General features: G+C 49.5%; 1 protein-coding gene across 1 annotated transcript in view; it reads right to left on the bottom strand.

Annotated features, from left to right (window-relative positions):
* The window catches only part of HMCN2 (hemicentin 2), a 936,787-nt gene that overhangs the window by 826,929 nt on the left and 88,611 nt on the right, over positions 1–21,247 (bottom strand). The window contains exons 3-7 of the mRNA XM_069609262.1: positions 17,352–17,510; positions 8,135–8,257; positions 2,820–2,991; positions 1,103–1,209; positions 892–1,012 (exon numbers count right to left, since the gene is read on the bottom strand). Coding sequence (XP_069465363.1) covers positions 892–1,012; positions 1,103–1,209; positions 2,820–2,991; positions 8,135–8,257; positions 17,352–17,510 — 682 coding nt within the window. The remainder of the gene's footprint in view (positions 1–891; positions 1,013–1,102; positions 1,210–2,819; positions 2,992–8,134; positions 8,258–17,351; positions 17,511–21,247) is intronic.

The raw sequence follows: 21,247 nt of genomic DNA, 5'->3' as shown, positions 1-21,247 counted from the left end.
AGGGGAGCTGCTGTACTTGCCTGCACTCGATCTACAATAAGAAAAAGACAAAGAGAGCTCTTCTGGTCTGAGCTCTGAGCACTGGGACAGCAGAGAACAGCCGTTCCTGCAGTGGAGAAGCAACCCTGGCAGGTTATGTGCAGGACATGGTACACGGGCCATGAAATCGGGACACTCATGCAAAATACAGGACGGTTGGCCCCCTAGAAGAAATATGTTAAAAGGGGGTCGACATATTAGGTGTATTGAGCAAAGTCCTAGGAGACACTTTTGTACAAGGGGTTGCGGGGGCGGAGGGGGTGTCCTGGAGGTTTGCAGATCACACCAGTAAAGCCTTGGTGTCATGAAAGTTGTGTTTGGCTAAGTTCTGAATGATACCTCGAGGAAAGTATCAGGTATACCAAGGGTAACAATAGGTCCCGCATCAGGTCCTGCATCACATCACACACACACGCACCCACACACACACAGATCCCCCCTTTGGGCACGGGAGCATGTGTTGACAGATGTGGTGTGGATCAAAGGACAGCCCTTGCGGCCCTTGCGTAGTGTCAAATAACTTTGTTAAGTCTCTTCCCTAAGGTCAACACGAGCACACCGGTTGTGGGATGGTTGGGATAAGTAGACAAAGACTTTTTTATTTATTTATGCATTTATATAGCGCACATCACTCAAAGGTATCTAGGCGCAGTGTTGACATAACCTTTCGAGGGAACTAGAGGTTGTTTACGGGTCCCATACACCCAAGACCGTGCAAATGGCAACGGAGCATAGTATAAAACCCAATAACATACCATAGTGATCTCAAGCCGTGTAACCATGATGGAGGAACCCATCACCAACTCTCAGGGAAAGACCGAGGCGCTATGTCAGAAGACACGCGGGTTTTACCTTGAATGGGACGATCTTTAGTGCGAGTCGGATCGATGGCCGCCAAGGTAGAGAAGCTGGCTCTAAAGTCCAGGGTGCTGACGCCTGTGATCCTCACGGAGTGACGCCCACTGCTACGGATCTGGAAATGACATCATCCAGAGATCAGAGGACAGGCGCAACATGACAGGAAGTGACATCACTGTCAGCCACGTGACTGCCTTACTCTTACCTTCACTGTCCACAGCCCAGGCTCAACAGGCTTGACCAGCAGCACAGTCGCAGAGTTTGGGATGTTGAGAAGTTCTTCCATGCCCTGGCCTTTCTGCAGGATCTTCCCTGAAGTGGGAAACACAAGCATGTGGTCACTAGATAGTTCTTCCCGCAGGACATCAACATACGGGAATGGGTGGACTGGGCTGGACTGGACTGGGCTGAGGAAGCTAATATACTAAAGAGAGAGAACACAAAGGTGAGCAGATAAAAGAAGAAGAGGACTAGGGGAGGAAGACGTACAAAGGAAAATGGGATTAGAAAGTGAAATGCAACTGAAGACCTCACTCAAGGGCAGCAAGGAAGCGGGGCAGGTGCCCTCAATGCTCAGAATTTATCCGTGAGAATAGAGGCCTGTATTTCACTGGAACCCCTGCTCCAGAGGCCTAAGGTATTTGTAGTTCTGATTTCCCACCGGGGCCATTGTGCAACACAACAATTAACAGTAAACTCAGGCCAAGACCTGGATCACAAGCAGCAACCATTTAATGATGAAGGTCAGGAATGGGGATTAAGGAGGGGTCTTTTAAATCCAGGCCATAGCCAGGGTGTTAAAAGACCAGATTAATTCCAAAGAGCATTACAAGCAGAGAAAGGCAGAAACCATGTGTTTGGAAAAGGGTGTAGTATGAACCTGTGAAATGCAACAACAATAACATACAAAGGTCAAGGCTCCAGTACAAATTCACGTTCTTCCCCATCTTAGCTATTAAATGGAACCTTCCACAAACACTGGAATCCAGTCAAAGCAATGAACTCTCCAAAAGTGGCCATCAATGGGGTCACGTCCCTAATCAAGTGATAATATCCGTAATAAGCCAGCAGTGCGTGTTGACAGGCCAGAGCCAGACATGTCGGGAAACAGAAACAAAATGGCCGCCGCTGGAACTACTAAGGATTCTCAGTCACCTTATGGAACAAACCACCGTTCTATTCCCCAAGCACATGAGGCACAGTGCTGAGATAAGTAACAGGGAAAAGGAACGAAGAGGAAAATAAAGTTATGTGGAGAAAAAATAACAGAGGGAAAAAAGGTGTTACAGGAGGGTGCAGCCAAAATAAAGTTCTGACCGCAGGCACCTATCAGCATGCACAAGCCTGCATTCTTTAGGCTGCAACTCCCACCGGCTGTTTAAACATAACCTGATTTTCAAGCATTCTGATTGGTGGATATGCACTGCCCAGCTACCAATATCCAGTAGAGCCAGCCCTCAACTTATGAAAGCTCCAATGGAGTCAGACCCTTATTTATTGAAAAGAACCCACCCACCTATCAGATCTGCGAACCTGACCCCTCCTCTTGGCAATCTACCAATGAAGCATCCCACTTTCAAGGATGTCGAGCAGAGGCAACCCTTCCATGAATGTTGCCTATTGGAGCCCTCCCTGGTGGGATCTACACCCATTGTGGTCAAATGTACCAGAACCCAAAGGATCCAAGCTTTGCTTTTAAGTTAAGGAATTGCACCCCAGCCCTTTAGTACAAAGATCCATGGAAACCATCCTCCTGTCGTGAGCATACGATTAAGCCAATGTTTCTCTTAGGTTTTCGAATGGAACTCAGCACAGGATCATGTAAACCCAACCACGTGACCTAGGCTATTCAAGGCGGCCTCATCTAAAACGCATCCATGCCTGTCCCCCCAAGAGCTGGGCTTCTGCCCTCCAATGCCGACCTGATGGGTCGCTGACTTCGATGTGTGGTCCGGGCCCGCTCAACGAGATGGTGACCTCTTTCAGGCTGGGGTCAAAGGGGATCATCCAGGTGTGTTCGCCCTCTTTCTCATGGTCCATGGAGAGGAGGTGGACTTTCGAGGCCTGGATCGCTTCTTCCACCCATCGCAGCACCTGGCAGAAGACAAAGGCATGACTTGGTGGTGATAGGACAGCAATGTGAAAATATGGTGGTGGCAGGACAGCAATGTGAAAATAAGGCCATGGCTTGGCGGTGGCAGGACAGCAATGTGAAAATAAGGCCATGACTTGGCGGTGGCAGGACAGCAAAGTGAAAATAAGGCCATGACTTGGCGGTGGCAGGACAGCAATGTGAAAATAAGGCCATGGCTTGGCGATGGCAGGACAGCAATATGAAAATAAGGCAATGACTTGGCGATGGCAGGAAAGCAATGTGAAAATAAGGCCATGACTTGGCAGGGGCGGGACAGCAATGTGAAAATAAGGCCATGGCTTGGCAGTGGCAGGACAGCAATGTGAAAATAAGGCCATGGCTTGGCGGTGGCAGGACAGCAATGTGAAAATAAGGCCATGGCTTGGCGATGGCAGGACAGCAATATGAAAATAAGGCAATGACTTGGCGATGGCAGGAAAGCAATGTGAAAATAAGGCCATTACTTGGCAGGGGCAGGACAGCAATGTGAAAATAAGGCCATGGCTTGGCGGTGGCAGGACAGCAATGTGTAAATAAGGCCATGGCTTGGCGGTGGCAGGACAGCAATGTGAAAATAAGGCCATGACTTGGCAGTGGCAAGACAGCAATGTAAAAATAAGGCCATGACTTGGCGGTGGCAGGACAGCAATGTGAAAATAAGGCCATGACTTGGCGGTGGCAGGACAGCAATGTGAAAATAGGGCCATGGCTTGGCGATAGCAGGACAGCAATGTGAAAATAAGGCCATGACTTGCCGATGGCAGGACAGCAATGTGAAAATAAGGCCATGGCTTTGAGACATCAGAACTTTGAGGGAAACAGACAGGTATGGGAGAAGAAAATAAATGATGGGGAAAAGGAATGAGACTGGACGGAGCAAGCGAGGGTTGGCCATGGAAAGCAGATGTTTACAGATGCGAGAACATAGAAGATACAGAAGCAATGCAGAGCAAGCAAAGAAGAACTGAAAGGCAGAGGGAGGGAAAAGAAAGAATGGGAAAGGATGAGAGAAGACAGGATGCTATCAGGGAGAGAAGGATGGGCCAAACAGCTCCCACACAGAGATGTAGAACAGAGGATGCAAAGCAAGATGCAAAGCAAAGAGTGGAAGGTAAGAGAAGGGAAAGGAAGCGAGGCAGAGTTAGTGGATGAGAAAGCAGAGGCGTGCTGGTAGGCAAGAAAGCATGGGCTAAGGCGGGGAGGCAATAGGACATCATGAGGCCAGTGGTGTAGGCAGCTGAGAGGGCAGGGACGAAGACAGTGGCCTGCAGATACTGAAAGGGGGGACATGGGAACAGAGTACCCCAAGTGCACAAATACAAAATGCACCAATGAGTGATGCTGGAAAGAGAGACCGGCGCATAAAGCGCCCCCTTAAACTAGAAAGATTAGGCCCACATTTTAATGATTAGCAAAGTGGAAACACATTGGGTTCTCCAGTTGGCAGTGGACGTGAAGTGGTTGCGGAAGAGATGCAGGAAGGAGAGGTGGGCGACGAGGCAAGGGACTGTGCATGACCAGAGGATAAACACTTGTTTCATAGAGTAAACATGCAAATAATTATCTGATGCCATGGAATGAAAGGATTGTGGGTAATTACTGGCAGATGTCCCTCTGTCCTCTGCGGCTTCAAAGCGAAGGGGGCTACTCACAGGGCCCTGGCGGAACGGAAGTCATTAGAAGGTTAAATAGACCGGGTCTCCCCAGGAAGTGAACCGACCGCCGCCCACCCCTGGGACCTGTGCCGCCTCGCTGGGCATTCTGGACAAGAGGACAGGGAAGGGAAGAATTAGCCTTCTATAGGTTACAGTCGCCCTGTACTGAGAGAGTGGAAACTCGGATGTCTTGTAATTTTACAGGAGAGTCAACCTCGTGTGCAGTGCCGTAGCATTTCGAGGTGCAGCACTGGCGTGCAATTAGGGTTCTTCAAGGCCGCTCTTCTTCACACCTCTTAAATGAGTTCCTTCTGATCAGAAGTTATATGGCAACAAAGTCAGGGTCAGCAGATGTTTTGGACTACAATTCTGATCTGGCATGTCCAGCAAAGTCAATGGCGAGGGATCATGGGAGTCGTAGTCTAAAACACCTGGGGACCCACAGGTTGACTTGTATTGGTACTTGTAATTATTGAGGGTAGTGGGTGTTTAACTCATAAACAAAGGAAATCAGAAGCCGACGGGGCAGACCTGAGCCTGGTGCCAGAGCTTACTGCAGCGTAGGATTTAGGGAGCAACTGGCAGTTGTGTAATGAGTAACACAGGCAGATAACAGGCAGTGACCCCAGGTGTCACACTATGTATAATGGGGGCAGGAGTGGGATAGTCAGGGCAGAAGAGATATGTGGGAGTAGGAGGGTCCCTCTTGGTAAAGGAAGGGTAGATTTAGTGCAGACTTGAAGGAGTGGAGAGCGCTCTTTTTTTAAACATGGCGAGGAAGGGAGTTCCAGCGCAGTGGGACTACAAGGGAGAAGGAGCGGAAGCGAGATGACGCGCAGAGTGGACGGTGATTGGATCGATCAGGGAGTGTACTAGAGTGGAGGAGAGCCGAGGGAATTTCTGCCACTTAGAATACAGCGTCACGCCGGGATTTCAACATAGGCAGTAGGATTTTGGTGTTAGTCTTGTTGCAGGGACTTTCTGTGTCTGCACTAGAAACTGCTCTATTTTTTCCCTGGTGTATAACCTTCCCCATCTCAGGGGGTGTGCGCTCTCTTCCACAGAGTGCGGAGTGCACTCATTTCTGCCTCGGATAATAGTCCTGCATGTCAGTGTGCCCTCTCCTTCTCCACAGAGTGCAGAGTGCACTCATTGCTGCCTCGGTTAAAAGTCCTCCATGTCAGTGTGAGACCGGAGACATGCATGTTTTATGGAGGATAAAGGTGTCTCAATAAGGCCATTCGGGAGTTTGCCATTCGGCCAACACACCCTATTTATTCAATTCATGCATTTTGAAGTCCATTATAGGAAAGTAGAACTACAACAACCAGAATGCATGTGGTGTGGGTTTGAAAAGCAGGAGAGGCGACTGAGGGGTATGGGTCTCTTTTGGGGGCAAGATGCAGACATGGGGATATTGCTTTTTTTGTATTTATTTGATTGTATATGGTTTAAAAAAAATATAATATAATACAAAACTCAATCAATAAAATAAATGTCTCCATATAAAAGTCTAAAAATTATCACACCAATATTTTACACATTTAAAAAAAAATCTTACAACCGCTAAAATCATCCAATGGAACTCCCACCCAGCATCGACAAGCAGAGGTTCTCAACATCAGTCCATTCCAAACTACAGACAAATTGACCAAAAATCCGAGTCTGCTGAGTCAGTAAATCAGGACAGAATAACAACAAATGTTTTACATTTTCAGTCACCCTAGGAGATTTCCAAAATCAGTACAAGGAAGTATTGCTCGGAAGGTTATTCTGTACACATTCAGTATAGCTCGGAAGGTTATTCCGTACACATTCAGTACCGCTCGGAAGGTTATTCCGTACACATTCAGTATCGCTCGGAGGGTTATTCCGTACGCATTCAGTATCACTGGGAAGGTTATTCTGTACACATTCAGTATCGCTCGGCAGGTTACACCTCATTCAGTACCGCTTAGAAGGTTATTCCGGATGCATTCAGTATCACTCAAAAGGTTATTTCGTACACATTCAGTATAGCTCGGAAGGTTATTCCGTACACATTCAGTACCACTCGGAAGGTTATTCCGTAGACATTCAGTATCGCTCGGAGGGTTATTCCGTACGCATTCAGTATCACTCGGAAGGTTATTCCGTACACATTCAGTATAGCTCGGAAGGTTATTCCGTACACATTCAGTATAGCTCGGAAGGTTATTCCGTACACATTCAGTACCGCTCGGAAGGTTATTCCGTACACATTCAGTATCGCTCGGAGGGTTATTCCGTACGCATTTAGTATCACTGGGAAGGTTATTCTGTACACATTCAGTATCGCTCGGAAGGTTACACCGTACGCATTCAGTATCACTGGGAAGGTTATTCCGTATGCATTCAGTACCGCTTAGAAGGTTTTTCCGGATGCATTCAGTATCACTCAAAAGGTTATTCCGTACACATTCAGCATAGCTCGGAAGGTTATTCCGTACACATTCAGTACCACTCGGAAGGTTATTCCGTACACATTCAGTATCGCTCGGAGGGTTATTCCGTACGCATTCAGTATCACTCGGAAGGTTATTCCGTACACATTCAGTATAGCTCGGAAGGTTATTCCGTACACATTCAGTACCGCTCGGAAGGTTATTCCGTACACATTCAGTATCGCTCGGAGGGTTATTCCGTACGCATTCAGTATCACTGGGAAGGTTATTCTGTACACATTCAGTATCGCTCGGAAGGTTATTCCGTACACATTCAGTACCGCTCGGAAGGTTATTCTGTACACATTCAGTATCGCTCGGAGGGTTATTCCGTACGCATTCAGTATCGCTCGGAGGGTTATTCCGTACGCATTCAGTATCACTGGGAAGGTTATTCTGTACACATTCAGTATCGCTCGGAAGGTTACACCGTACGCATTCAGTATCACTGGGAAGGTTATTCCGTATGCATTCAGTACCGCTTAGAAGGTTATTCCGGATGCATTCAGTATCACTCAAAAGGTTATTCTGTATGCATTGAGTATCACTCGGAAGGTTATTCTGTAAATATCTAGTATCGCTCGGAAGGTGATTCCGTGCGCATTCAGTATCACTCAGAAGGTTATTCCGTACACATTCAGTACCGCTCGGAATGTTATTCCGTACACATTCAGAATCGCTCGGAAGGTTATTCTGTACGCATTTGATTTTGTTAGTACTGATCACATTGAAACAAAACTCATAAAGTCAGTCCTTGTCTGTCTGTCCAGAAATCTATAAACATATGACTCCCTCCTGCCTGCTGGCATTTCTATTATGTTTAGGTGACCATATAGACTAAACTTTCCTAATTACCTCACATTACTTCAACTGGAGAGAGAGGGGGGATTAAGAACAGAGGCAGTGGTGGTACAGGGGGTGTGACCAGTCTGTGTGCATGACAGAGTGTTCTATGGCCACCCCCACTGCCACTTACCAACACTTACCTCGTTCACTTGCTGCTTGTCCAGGTGGAAGATCTGGCCAGAGCTGGTAGCAGCAATCTCCTCGTACACCCGGTACCCAGGGTGGCTCCTGTCTCCGCAGTCGCCTGTCAACACGAAGACAACCTGCAGGAAAGCAATGCATTGTGCGAGTCAAGATCAAAACTCAAATAGACAAGATGGTGGTCAAGAATTTCTCCCACCCACTGTAAAGAAAACACACATCACAGGTGGAGTTCCACACAGTCGACTGGATATCCAGAATCCAAGAGAGGACAGAGCAACTCAAAAAGAGTTTTTATCCTTTTCATTAGTATTTTCATGTTTCATTAAGAGTGAACCATATACACATCATGTGCCTCCAGGCACCAATCAATGGCTCCCATTATCCAGATTTGAAGCATTTCCAGAGCGCAAATGAAGCAAAGAGCACGTAGATTGTAGACACCCCAACCCTCTGATTCCCCAGAGCAACCCTAAAAAACCTTTTCAACTGACCAATGTGTGTTTCCCCAAAAAGCAAGTAGAATGAGCCAATATGATTATGTAGTGTCACCCGAATGCAATGCTGTGTCAGCTCAAAATCAACTGGTTGTAATGTAAGCTTGTTCAGCTACAGCACCCCCAGCCTTCACGTCTCTTTGCTCAAAGAACATCCCAGACCTGTGGGGGGTCTTTACTTGTGCGAGAAACATTTGCGGGTCCCTAGGTGTACCACTCTGTGAATGAGTTGGCCATCTCTAAGTGAAATGACCAGGAATTGGCATCCAATACAGATGGCGTAGCATAGTTGTGATATGGTTAAGCCTTCTGGCCTCTGCCAACAGATTTCTGCTGCGACTGCGTGCCCTGCTCACATACACCCTGCTTCCTTTCTCTTGGGAACCCCTTTCAGAGGCTCTGTCGGAGGTTAATGTTGGGGTGCTGCATCACCCCACTCCCATGCATGACCAGCGCAAACCACCTCTCCCTCGGCCTCTGGACCCGACCATCTTTGATGTTGGGGTGTGTAAGGGTGCAGATGTAAGGTTCGGATACAATGGTGGCATATATTTAGGTATCGACTTTTATTAATTAAGAAAAGGTTGGAAAAATGCCTTTCTATCCCAAAAGCTAAGAAGAGGTTTCCCTGCATCAAAGAAAACTGGTGAAATTGTCAGAATGTCCGTGTCCCACAAGCCTACTTCTGTCACTATTAACTTAAACCACCTGTGCAAGGAGGATCTCTTCACAGAAAGAAGTGTTCTTGGTGGTTCCAACGAGAAGAAAAGTTCCCAGTCTCTTGGATAATCAAAGAGTATGAAATAAACAAAGTTGATAAATGTCAGACTTCAAAGCTAGGGTTGGTTTCCTGTCCCTACATTTCTTATCTTAATGTCCTTCCTTTTGGGCTTCTGAGCCCCTTTATCCTCTTAGGAGAACATCACGGAACAATTTACAGGGATGCGTTTTTTCAATTCACAGTTCTATATCCTACCAGGTTGATACAGTTTGCTATCAAGTGTAAGATTCCTTTTATCAGTCCTGGGGTCCTTGACCCTCCCAACATATCACATGGGGGCTGGTCCTAGACCCGCAATATCGCATGGTTAACTCTCCTGCCAAACTAATATCTTCTCATGGCTCAATTGGGTGCAGGTCCCAGACTCGCAATATAACTTGGTCCACTATCCTGCCAGGCTTATGTCCTCTCATGGACTGTCTCTCTTTCACAGGGTTCCCAGAATCTTGCATTCCTTCTGGAATCAGGCGCTTTCCTTTCGCATGGGTGTGGGTCCCAGACGTGCAGTTGTTATCATATCTCACCCTCTTGCAAACATATGACTCCTCTGTCTTGCTTATTCATGTGTTATCGTATGTGTTTGATTCACTCTCCTGCTAAACACCCAATTCCGCTTTTTCTTGGTTATTTTCAGCTTCTCAGATGGGTGCGGTTCAGAGAATCACAATTCATTATCATATCTGTTCAATTCACTCCCCTGCCAAACATATGATTCCGCTCTCCTGGGCGGTCCCAAACACTCTTATAATTATGTTTCCATATGGTACAGGTCCCAGAAATGCAATGTCACTCCAGGGTCCCAGACCCTCCTTTTCCAATGTCCGTATTTACCTCTAGATACTAGCATTTCCCCACCATCTGTGCTGTTCATCGAGGCTCAGGTAGCGTTCGGGTGAATGGTGGAGTCTGCAGGCGTTTGTCTTGCCCAGCTGTGCGTCCTTCCTCACAGGCAGTTTGTTCCGGCAGCAGCCCAAGTAGTCCTTCCAGCTTGGACCATATTCAAGCTCTCCTTCCCCTCAGTTTGTGGCTCTCCTTATGCCTTTTCTCAGCCTGCCCGGTGCACGGCTCATGCATTTCCTCCTCGAAGGATTTTTCTCCCTCAGTCTCAGGACAAGCTAGACTGCTCACTCTGCTTCTCCCGGGTGATCCTCAGACTCTCCATCATCTTCTTCTTCACAGTACTCACTTTCAACTCGGGTACAAGATACTTAGTACACTCTTCTATTTTAGGTTTGTCAAGTATATTAAAGTGACTGTTCTGGAAACAGAGCACGTTTGCTCTACCTAGAGAGGGGGAGGAGGATTTGGTATTTGAGAAGGGGTTGGATGTATGCGGGGGCATACTGTGTTCCCTGAGAATAATCGTCCCCAATCCCATAGAGGGATCCCTTCCACATGTGATCCTCCCTCAGTACACCACCCCCATGGGCACTATTGTACTGTGGACGTACTGCCCTGGCCCAATGAGGAAGGTCTCCACCTAGAGGAGAAAGGACGACATCCTCAGATTCGTCACAGGTGCTGATCCTCCCACTTGCATACATGACTTGCACAAACCACCTCGCCCCCACGGCTCAGAACCAGACATTCCTTGATGTTGGAGTGCTGCAGCACCACACTCCCATGCGTGATCTGTGCATATCACCTCTCTCCCGGCCTCTGAACCAGTGAGGAATGTCCCTCCCAAGAGGGAAAGCCAAAGCGCACACCACATACTGTGCATGCAAGAAACCGAGGCAACAGTGCGAGAGAGTGTGCAGATAGCTGCAAAGTGCTCTGTGAGTGTGGCGTTCACAGCAGGGTGGCAATAATCTCTGGAGTTTGTTGACTTTATTTTGGACATCACAGCCCACAGAAATGTACAAGAATGCTACAACTGGCCGCACACTACAAATCCCATCTCACAAAACCACAACTACCAGGACAACTTTCAAGACACTAACTATGGAAGACCTCACTGCCACCCTAGCATCCCTCCAGGCCACAACGTATGCAGAGGACGTCTTCCATACTTCAGACCCTTCTAACTAGAGCACACCACCCTTACCTGACAATCCTCAACAGCTCCCTAACTCAAGGCACCTTTCCCTCGACCCTCAACACTGGACACATCCTCCCGTTTCTCAAGAAACCAACATTAAACCCTGATACCCTTAGCAACTACCATCCCAACACCCATCTTCGATTCCAAGGTAAGATCCTTGCGAGAACAGTAGCCACGCAACTCCTGCAACACATTGAAACCAACAACCTCCCTCAGTGTTGCCAATCTGGTTTCAAGCTGGATGCGTCACAGAATCAGCTGCCAACAAGGTGATTGACAATGCACTTAAAATACTTGATGATGACCATCCTTGCCTCCTCGTTCTCCATGACCTCTCAGCAGCATTTCACACAGAAAGCCACCAGTCACGCACCAACAATCTACGTCGCCGAAATCGTCCTCAGCTGTTTCAAATCGTACCCAGCTAATCACCACCAGTTTTGTACAAATGGATTCCTCCAGATCACTAACTCTAGCCATCACCTCCAGAGTCCTGCAAGGATCCATCCTCTCCTCTGTGTTCTTCAGTGTTTATATGGAACCACTTGGAACCCTCCTCACTCCACACAACATCCACATCGAGCAATACGCAGATGACACGCAGCTCTACCTCAACATATCCTCCATCGAAAACACGCACAGGCTAAAGGCGTGCCTCACATTGTTCCAGTCCTGGCAGGGTCCAGTAGCTTACTTAAATCTCAACCCCTCCATGACAAAATTCCTACTTCTGACCAACAAGGCCGATTGCCCTGACATCCAAACCTAGCTCTCTGCTATGGAACTTAAGGGCTTCACACCACAGCTGAACACCTGTCCCTTGGGTTTGGCACCGACAGACACCTCTCCTTGAAACAGCACAAAGAAAGGAAGACACACACGCAGCTTGATACCAACTTTCGCTCCAGCAGAAGAATCAAGCCCTGCGTCCCAGAAAACAATTTCAAACCTGCTGTCCAAGCATTGGTCCTTTCAAAAAATCAGCATAGACTCTACCAAACTAGTGTAATGCCTGTTTGTAGAACGAACAATTGGTCTGGTTGACTCAGACCACTCTTACAAGTGGCTGGAATGGATGTTACTATGTGAAATCACCACTGACTCTACAACCATAGTGCTCATAATGCATTTTCACAGGAAGGGTTACCCTAGCATCATGGTATCTGAGAACTTTTTAAAAATCATCTCAATAGCAATGTGTGACTATCTGCACAGAAATGGGATGATGCAAAATAAGGCAGCATTGTATCATCCGAGAAGGAATGGGCAGGTGGAGCGGAACAACCACTTCATAAAGAAACACTCCAATGGCAGTTTAGGATAGGGCTGACTGTGTGGCTTGGTCCGACAGAAGATTACTACTTATAAATTAACCAATAATTTGACTATAAGGATTAGCCCCTTAAAAAAGGATGAAGGGTCACCTAGCCATAAACTGGATAGATCGAGATGGGTCGCCACCAAAACTCACTAAAAGCTCATTGCACACCCCGACATTAAAGGGTAATTAATAAGAATTCTTGCAAGTAAAAAGGCAAAACTATAAGACCAGTTATCCTCACCCAGGCATGATCTTTAAGAGAAAGAATGGGTAAAAGCCATGGGGGTGGAAAAACATCACATAGACGAGATATTTATGTGCGATATGCACTTACATGACCTTCTGGAGCAGACAACCACCTATTGTGATTGCTAAATGTATGCACAGTTGTGGTGTGTATATATATGGGCATGTGAGCGGACAGTCATGACAGTGGGGTCACATCACTGTCCAGTCAACTGGCCAGGGGTTGGATGCACCTTGCAATTTGAGTCTGATGAGGTGATGCGTGTGCGTCTATGTGTGTTCCAGTCCGGTGGTGTCAGATATATGGCTATCGTACATGGATGGAACCCCAGCTATTCAAAGGAGTGCGCTGGTTAGTGTCAGTGTGGCTGGAGCGAGGTGTGGATTTGGAGGGTGGGAGCAGGATACAAACATTTCATGGTAACTTGTGATATTAGTTTGGTGGCCAATTAGTGGCATTGAGAAAGTAACTGCAGACGTTTGGCATAGCTTTACATTATTTGAAAAAGGGGCATTAACACAATTTTGCATGCAGAATAGCATGCCAGATTGGCAGAATGTGCAGGCTGCATGTCAAGCCTGCGGGTGTGCGGTGGTGTGTGATTTCTACGTCAGATGCTGGTGCAAAGTGCATGCCAGGCCATGATGTACTGTTACACCATGTAAGAATTAATTGTGTTGGAACGTTTGTGAGGTGTCAGGGGAAAGACCCTATCATTTGTGTACCAGGTGTTTGCACAATCAGATTGTGTGAAATAAGATAGTGCTAGAGCCTTTTAAGGCATAACAAGATAGACACCAAGTTATAACATTGGTAGGCAAGGCATAACACAGCATTACAATACAGCACCCTCATAAGGTTTTAGCCATTATGCCTACTGATGGAAAACAGTAATATGCTCATAGGGTTGCCCTATATAAGAGAAAAGAATGCACCAGTAAAAAACACTGATGATCATCATCAGTAGAGCACTGCACTCTTAACTTGACAACTAGTGTCGGTTTCCACGAGCAAGGTAGAAGCAGAGCAAGAAGCACAAGAGGCACAGTGTAGAACTACAGCAAGAAGCACAGCAAGAGGCACAGTGTAGAAGCACAGCAAGAAACACAACAAGAGGCAAAGTGTAGAAGCACAGCAAGACGCACAGCAAGAGTAACAGTGTCGAAGCAAAACAAGAGGCACAGTGTAGAAGCAGAGCAGGAAGCACAGCAAGAAGCACATTGTAGAAGCACAGCAAGAGGCACACTGTAGAAGCAGAGCAAGAAGCACAGCAAGAGACACAGTGTAGAATCACAGCAAGAAGCACAGCAGGAGGCACGAGAGGCACAGTTTAGAACAACAGCAAGAAGCACAGCAAGAGGCACAGCGTAGAAGCACAGCAGGAAGCACAACAAGAGGCAAAGTGTAGAAGCACAGCAAGACGCACAGCAAGAGCAACAGTGTTGAAGCACAACAAGAGGCACAGTGTAGAAGGAGAGCAGGAAGCACAGCAAGAAGCACATTGTAGAAGCACAGCAAGAGGCACAGTGTAGGATCACAGCAGGAAGCACAGCAAGAGGCACAGTGTAGAAGCACAGCAAGAAGCACATCAAGGGAGACTGTGTAGAAGCACAGCAAGAGGCACACTGTAGAAGCAGAGCAAGAAGCACAGCAAGAGGCACAGTGTAGAATCACAGCAAGAAGCACAGCAAGAGGCACAAGAGGCACAGTTTAGAACAACAGCAAGAAGCACGGCAAGAGGCACAGCGTAGAAGCACAGCAGGAAGCACAACAAGAGGCAAAGTGTAGAAGCACAGCAAGACGCACAGCAAGAGCCACAATGTAGAAGCACAACAAGAGGCACAGTGTAGAAGCAGAGCAGGAAGCACAGCAAGAAGCACATTGTAGAAGCACAGCAAGAGGCACAGTATAGAATCACAGCAAGAAGCACAGCAAGAGGCACAGTGTAGAAGCAGAGCAAGAAGCACAGCAAGAGGCATGGCGTAGAAGAAGAGCAAGAAGCACAGCAAGAGGCACAGTGTAGAATCACAGCAAGAAGCACGGCAAGAGGCACAGTGTAGACACAGAGCAAGAAGCACAGCAAGAGGCATGGTGTAGACTCAGAGCAAGAAGCACAGCAAGAGGCACGTTGTAGAAGAAGAGCAAAAAGCACAGCAAGAGGCACAGTGTAGAAGCAGAGCAAAAAGCACAGCAAGAGGCACCATGTAGAAGCAGAGGCACAATGTAGAAGCACAGCAAGAAGCACAACAAGAGGCACAGTATAGAAGCACAGCAAGAGGCACAGTGTAGAATCATAGCAAGAAGCACAGCAAGAGGCACAGTGAAGAAGCTCAGCAAGAAGCACAGGGAGAGGAAAGGGGAAAAGTGCTGAGGGGAAGAGGAGGAAGTGCAGGACATAGGATCTAAACATCAGAAAACAATAAGTGCGGCCAGCAGGTGGCAATGCAAGGTTAAGTGCTGAACAGCAAGTGATAGATAGTGCAGAAAGAGGGACTGTGGGTTACAGCAACAGTCCCAATTGCAGGGTTGCCAGGAGGCAGTGCATGTGTGCAGCTGGGAGGGCAGGGACCTGGGCCCGTGGTTCAGAGGGTAGCCAAGTAACCAGTGCAGTATCAGACAGGAGATCAGCAGGGGAGAGGAAGAGAGAAGACAGAAGCAAAGAGGAAGGCCTTGAGGTGCTCCCGGAACCGAAGATGGTTCTACTCGAGTTTCAGAGAGGCAGGGAGGCTGTTCCAAAGGGAGGCGTCTACTGAAGAGAGAGATCTGCCCCAGCTCTTTGCTTGGAAAAGCGTCTGACCCTCAAGGTGTTGGAGGTAGAGGAGCAAAGGGCTCGAGTAGGAAGATACTTCAGAAGAGAATGCTGGAGATATTTTGGTCCCAGGCCCCAGAAGGCCTTGTGGACAATGCGAAGGGTCTGAACTTGATCCTTGCAGCCAATGGACAGATTTCAGTGCTGGAGAGATATGATCCCTGGGCTTGAGGCCAAGCACAAGTCTTGCAGTCCTGTTCTGGATGAGTTGCAGAGGGCAGAGAGTAGAGGCGGGCAGATTTAAAAAGATGCTGTTATGCTGAGCACTCTCACCTGAGAATGCTGGAGGTGCAGTAGGGCCTTTTCTATGCTCACCACTCTCACTTGAGACTTCCGGAGGTGCAGTAGGGCCTTCTCTAAGCTCAGCACTCTCACCTGAGACTGCTGGTGCTGCAAAATGGCCTTCTTAAAGCTCACCACTCTAACATGAGATTGCTGGAAGTGCAGTAGGGCCTTCTTAAAGCTCACCACTCTCACCTGAGATTGCTGGTGCTGAACAATTGCCTTCTTAAAGCTCACCACTCTAACATGAGATTGCTGGAGGTGCAGAAGGGCTTTCTCTAAGCTCACCACTCTCACCTGAGACTGCTGGAGGTGTAGTAGGGCCTTCTCTATGCTCACCACTCTCACCTGGGATTGCTGGTGGTGCAGTAGGGCCTTATGTATGCTCATCACTCTTGCCTAAGACTGCTGGAGGTGCAGTAGGGCCTTCTCTAAGCTCACAACTCTCGCCTGAGACTGCTGAAGGTGCAGTATGGCCTTCTCTATGCTCACCACTCTTGCCTGAGACTGCTGGAGGAGCAGTAGGGCCTTTCCTATGCTCACCACTCTCGCCTGAGACTGCTGAAGGTGCAGTAGGGCCTTCTCTATGCTCACCACTCTTGCCTGAGACTGCTGGAGGAGCAGTAGGGCCTTTCCTATGCTCACCACTCTTGCCTGAGACTGCTGAAGGTGCAGTAGGGCCTTCTCGATGCTCAGGGCTCTGTCCGCGGCACTCTCACCTGAGACTGCTGGAGGTGCAGTAGGACCTTCTCTATGTTCACCACTCTCCCTGAGAGACTGCTGGAGGTGCAGTAGGGCCTTCTCTAAGCTCACCACCCTCAGCTGAGACTGCTCGAGGTGCAGTAGGGCCTTATCTAAGCTCACCACTCTCACCTGAGATTACCAGAGATGCAGTAGGTCCTTCTCTAAGCTCACCACTCTCCCCGAGAGACTGCTGCACGTGCGGTAGGACCTTCTCTAAGCTCACCACTCTCACCGGAGACTGCTGGAGGAGCAGCAGGGCCTTCTCTAAGCTCGCCACTCTCCCTGAGAGACTGCTGCCGGTGGAGTAGGGCTTTCTCGATGCTCAGCACTCTCACCTGAGAAACTGCTGCAGGTGGAGTAGGGCTTTCTCGATGCTCACCACTCTCGTCTGATACTGCTGGAGGTGCATTAGGGCATTCTTTAAGCTCACCACTCTCCCTGAGAGACTGCTGTAGGTGCAGTAGGGCCTTCTTGATGCTCAGCACTCTCACCTGAGACTGCTTGAGCTGCAGGAGCTGCAGCACCTCCTGCTTCCTTCTGTAATCCTTGGCTCGGGCGTCCGTGAAGACGTAGATGAAAGAACCCGGATGAGACACTTCCACTGCTTGCTTGATGGCTCCAACACTCATCTCCGGACAGTCACCTCCACCCTGCACTCAAGGAAAAGAAACATGAGAATGAGGGCACACCACGCCATGAGTCTACGTTGAACAGCACCAGAAGACCGTTTGCATCAATTCTACGCAGGAGGAGCAGTGACCTTCCACCCCCAGTCACTTGCGCGGGTCTCTAGCGGGACCACCCACTGACTCCATGACAATGCCTGCATGTGGACAGGATGGCCAAAGACCCCATGCCCACATTGTGGGTGGTACTGGGCATGTTACTGTAACATGCCTCCCTCAGAGACTCCTTGCTACCCGCCAGAGACACTGTGCCAGGGGCGAGGGCTGACTCTGCCAGAGATGTCTTGTTAATGACCATGAGTAGTGTCTTCAGGAGCTGTGCTACCCACCAGACACACTGTGCCAGGGGCTAGGGTAGACTCTGCCAGAGACGTCTTGCTAATGACGATGAGTAGCGTCTTCAGGAGCTGTGCTACCCACTGGAGACACTGTGCCAACGGCGAGGGCTGACTCTGCCAGAGACGTCTTGTTAATGACCATGAGTAGTGTCTTCAGGAGCTGTGCTACCCACCGGAGTCACTGCGCCAGGGGCTAGGGTAGACTCTGCCAGAGACGTCTTGCTAATGACGATGAGTAGCATCTTCAGGAGCTGTGCTACCCTCCAGAGACACTGCGCCAGGGGTGAGGGCTGACTCTGCCAGAGACGTCTTGCTAATGACCATGACTAGCATCTTCAGGAGCTGTGCTACCCTCCAGAGACACTGCGCCAGGGGCTAGGGCTGACTCTGCCAGAGACGTCTTGTTAATGACCATGAGTAGTGTCTTCAGGAGCTGTGCTACCCACCGGAGTCACTGCGCCAGGGGCTAGGGTAGACTCTGCCAGAGACGTCTTGTTAATGACCATGAGTAGCGTCTTCAGGAGCTGTGCTACCCACCTGAGACACTGCGCCAGGGGCTAGGGTAGACTCTGCCAGAGACGTCTTGTTAATGACCATGAGTAGCGTCTTCAGGAGCTGTGCTACCCACCAGAGACTCTGCGCCAGGGGCTAGGGCTGACTCTGCCAGAGACGTCTTGTTAATGACCATGAGTAGCGTCTTCAGGAGCTGTGCTACCCACCAGAGACACTGCACCAGGGGCTAGGGCTGACTCTGCCAGGGATGTCTTGTTAATGACCAAGAGTAGTGTCTTCAAGAGCTTTGCTACCCACCGGACACACTCCGTCAGGGGCTAGGGCTGACTCTGCCAGAGACATCTTGCTAATGCCCAGGAGTAGTGTCTTCAGGAGCTGTGCTACCCAACGGAGACACTGCGCCAGGGGATAGGGCTGCCTCTGCCAGAGACATCTTGTTAATGACCATGAGTAGCGTCTTCAGGAGCTGTGCTACCCACCGGGGGCACTACGCCAGGTGCTAGGGCTGACTCTGCCAGAGACGTCTTGTTAATGACCATGAGTAGAGTCTTCAGGAGCTGTGCTACCCACCTGAGAAACTGCACCAGGGGCTAGGGCTGACTCTGCCAGAGACGTCTTGTTAATGACCATGAGTAGCGTCTTCAGGAGCTGTGCTACCCACCTGAGACACTGCACCAGGTGCTAGGGCTGACTCTGCCAGAGACGTCTAGTTGATGACCATGAGTAGCGTCTTCAGGAGCTGTGCTACCCACCTGAGACACTGCACCAGGTGCTAGGGCTGACTCTGCCAGAGACGTCTAGTTGATGACCATGAGTAGCGTCTTCAGGAGCTGTGCTACCCACCTGAGACACTGCACCAGGTGCTAGGGCTGACTCTGCCAGAGACGTCTAGTTGATGACCATGAGTAGTGTCTTCAGGAGCTGTGCTACCCACCTGAGAAACTGCGCCAGGTGCTAGGGCTGACTCTGCCAGAGACGTCTTGTTAATGACCATGAGTAGCGTCTTCAGGAGCTGTGCTACCCACCTGAGACACTGCACCAGGTGCTAGGGCTGACTCTGCCAGAGACGTCTAGTTGATGACCATGAGTAGTGTCTTCAGGAGCTGTGCTACCCACCTGAGAAACTGCGCCAGGTGCTAGGGCTGACTCTGCCAGAGACGTCTTGTTAATGACCATGAGTAGCGTCTTCAGGAGCTGTGCTACCCACCTGAGACACTGCACCAGGGGCTAGGGCTGACTCTGCCAGAGACGTCTTGTTAATGACCATGAGTAGCGTCTTCAGGAGCTGTGCTACCCACCAGAGACTCTGCGCCAGGGGCTAGGGCTGACTCTGCCAGAGACGTCTTGTTAATGACCATGAGTAGCGTCTTCAGGAGCTGTGCTACCCACCAGAGACACTGCACCAGGGGCTAGGGCTGACTCTGCCAGGGATGTCTTGTTAATGACCAAGAGTAGTGTCTTCAAGAGCTTTGCTACCCACCGGACACACTCCGTCAGGGGCTAGGGCTGACTCTGCCAGAGACATCTTGCTAATGCCCAGGAGTAGTGTCTTCAGGAGCTGTGCTACCCAACGGAGACACTGCGCCAGGGGATAGGGCTGCCTCTGCCAGAGACATCTTGTTAATGACCATGAGTAGCGTCTTCAGGAGCTGTGCTACCCACCGGGGGCACTACGCCAGGTGCTAGGGCTGACTCTGCCAGAGACGTCTTGTTAATGACCATGAGTAGAGTCTTCAGGAGCTGTGCTACCCACCTGAGAAACTGCACCAGGGGCTAGGGCTGACTCTGCCAGAGACGTCTTGTTAATGACCATGAGTAGCGTCTTCAGGAGCTGTGCTACCCACCTGAGACACTGCACCAGGTGCTAGGGCTGACTCTGCCAGAGACGTCTAGTTGATGACCATGAGTAGCGTCTTCAGGAGCTGTGCTACCCACCTGAGACACTGCACCAGGTGCTAGGGCTGACTCTGCCAGAGACGTCTAGTTGATGACCATGAGTAGCGTCTTCAGGAGCTGTGCTACCCACCTGAGACACTGCACCAGGTGCTAGGGCTGACTCTGCCAGAGACGTCTAGTTGATGACCATGAGTAGTGTCTTCAGGAGCTGTGCTACCCACCTGAGAAACTGCGCCAGGTGCTAGGGCTGACTCTGCCAGAGACGTCTTGTTAATGACCATGAGTAGCGTCTTCAGGAGCTGTGCTACCCACCTGAGACACTGCACCAGGTGCTAGGGCTGACTCTGCCAGAGACGTCTAGTTGATGACCATGAGTAGTGTCTTCAGGAGCTGTGCTACCCACCTGAGAAACTGCGCCAGGTGCTAGGGCTGACTCTGCCAGAGACGTCTTGTTAATGACCATGAGTAGCGTCTTCAGGAGCTGTGCTACCCACCTGAGACACTGCACCAGGGGCTAGGGCTGACTCTGCCAGAGACGTCTTGTTAATGACCATGAGTAGCGTCTTCAGGAGCTGTGCTACCCACCGGAGTCACTGCGCCAGGGGCTAGGGTAGACTCTGCCAGAGATGTCTTGTTAATGACCATTGAGTAGTGTGTCTTCAGGAGCTGTGCTACCCACCAGAGACACTGCACCAGGGGCTAGGGCTGACTCTGCCAGGGATGTCTTGTTAATGACCAAGAGTAGTGTCTTCAAGAGCTGTGCTACCCACCGGACACACTCCGTCAGGGGCTTAGGGCTGACTCTGCCAGAGACGTCTAGTTGATGACCATGAGTAGTGTCTTCAGGAGCTGTGCTACCCACCGGAGACACTGCGCCAGGGGCTAGGGCTGACTCTGCCAGAGACGTCTAGTTGATGCCCATGAGTAGTGTCTTCAGGAGCTGTGCTACCCAAC

This window comes from Ambystoma mexicanum, chromosome 8 (assembly GCF_040938575.1).
Source record: "Ambystoma mexicanum isolate Mex_15411 chromosome 8, UKY_AmexF1_1, whole genome shotgun sequence".
NCBI classification, from domain to species: Eukaryota; Metazoa; Chordata; class Amphibia; order Caudata; family Ambystomatidae; genus Ambystoma; species Ambystoma mexicanum.
Note: the sequence above shows the minus strand (reverse complement) of the source record. Positions and strands in the feature narration are given on the sequence as shown.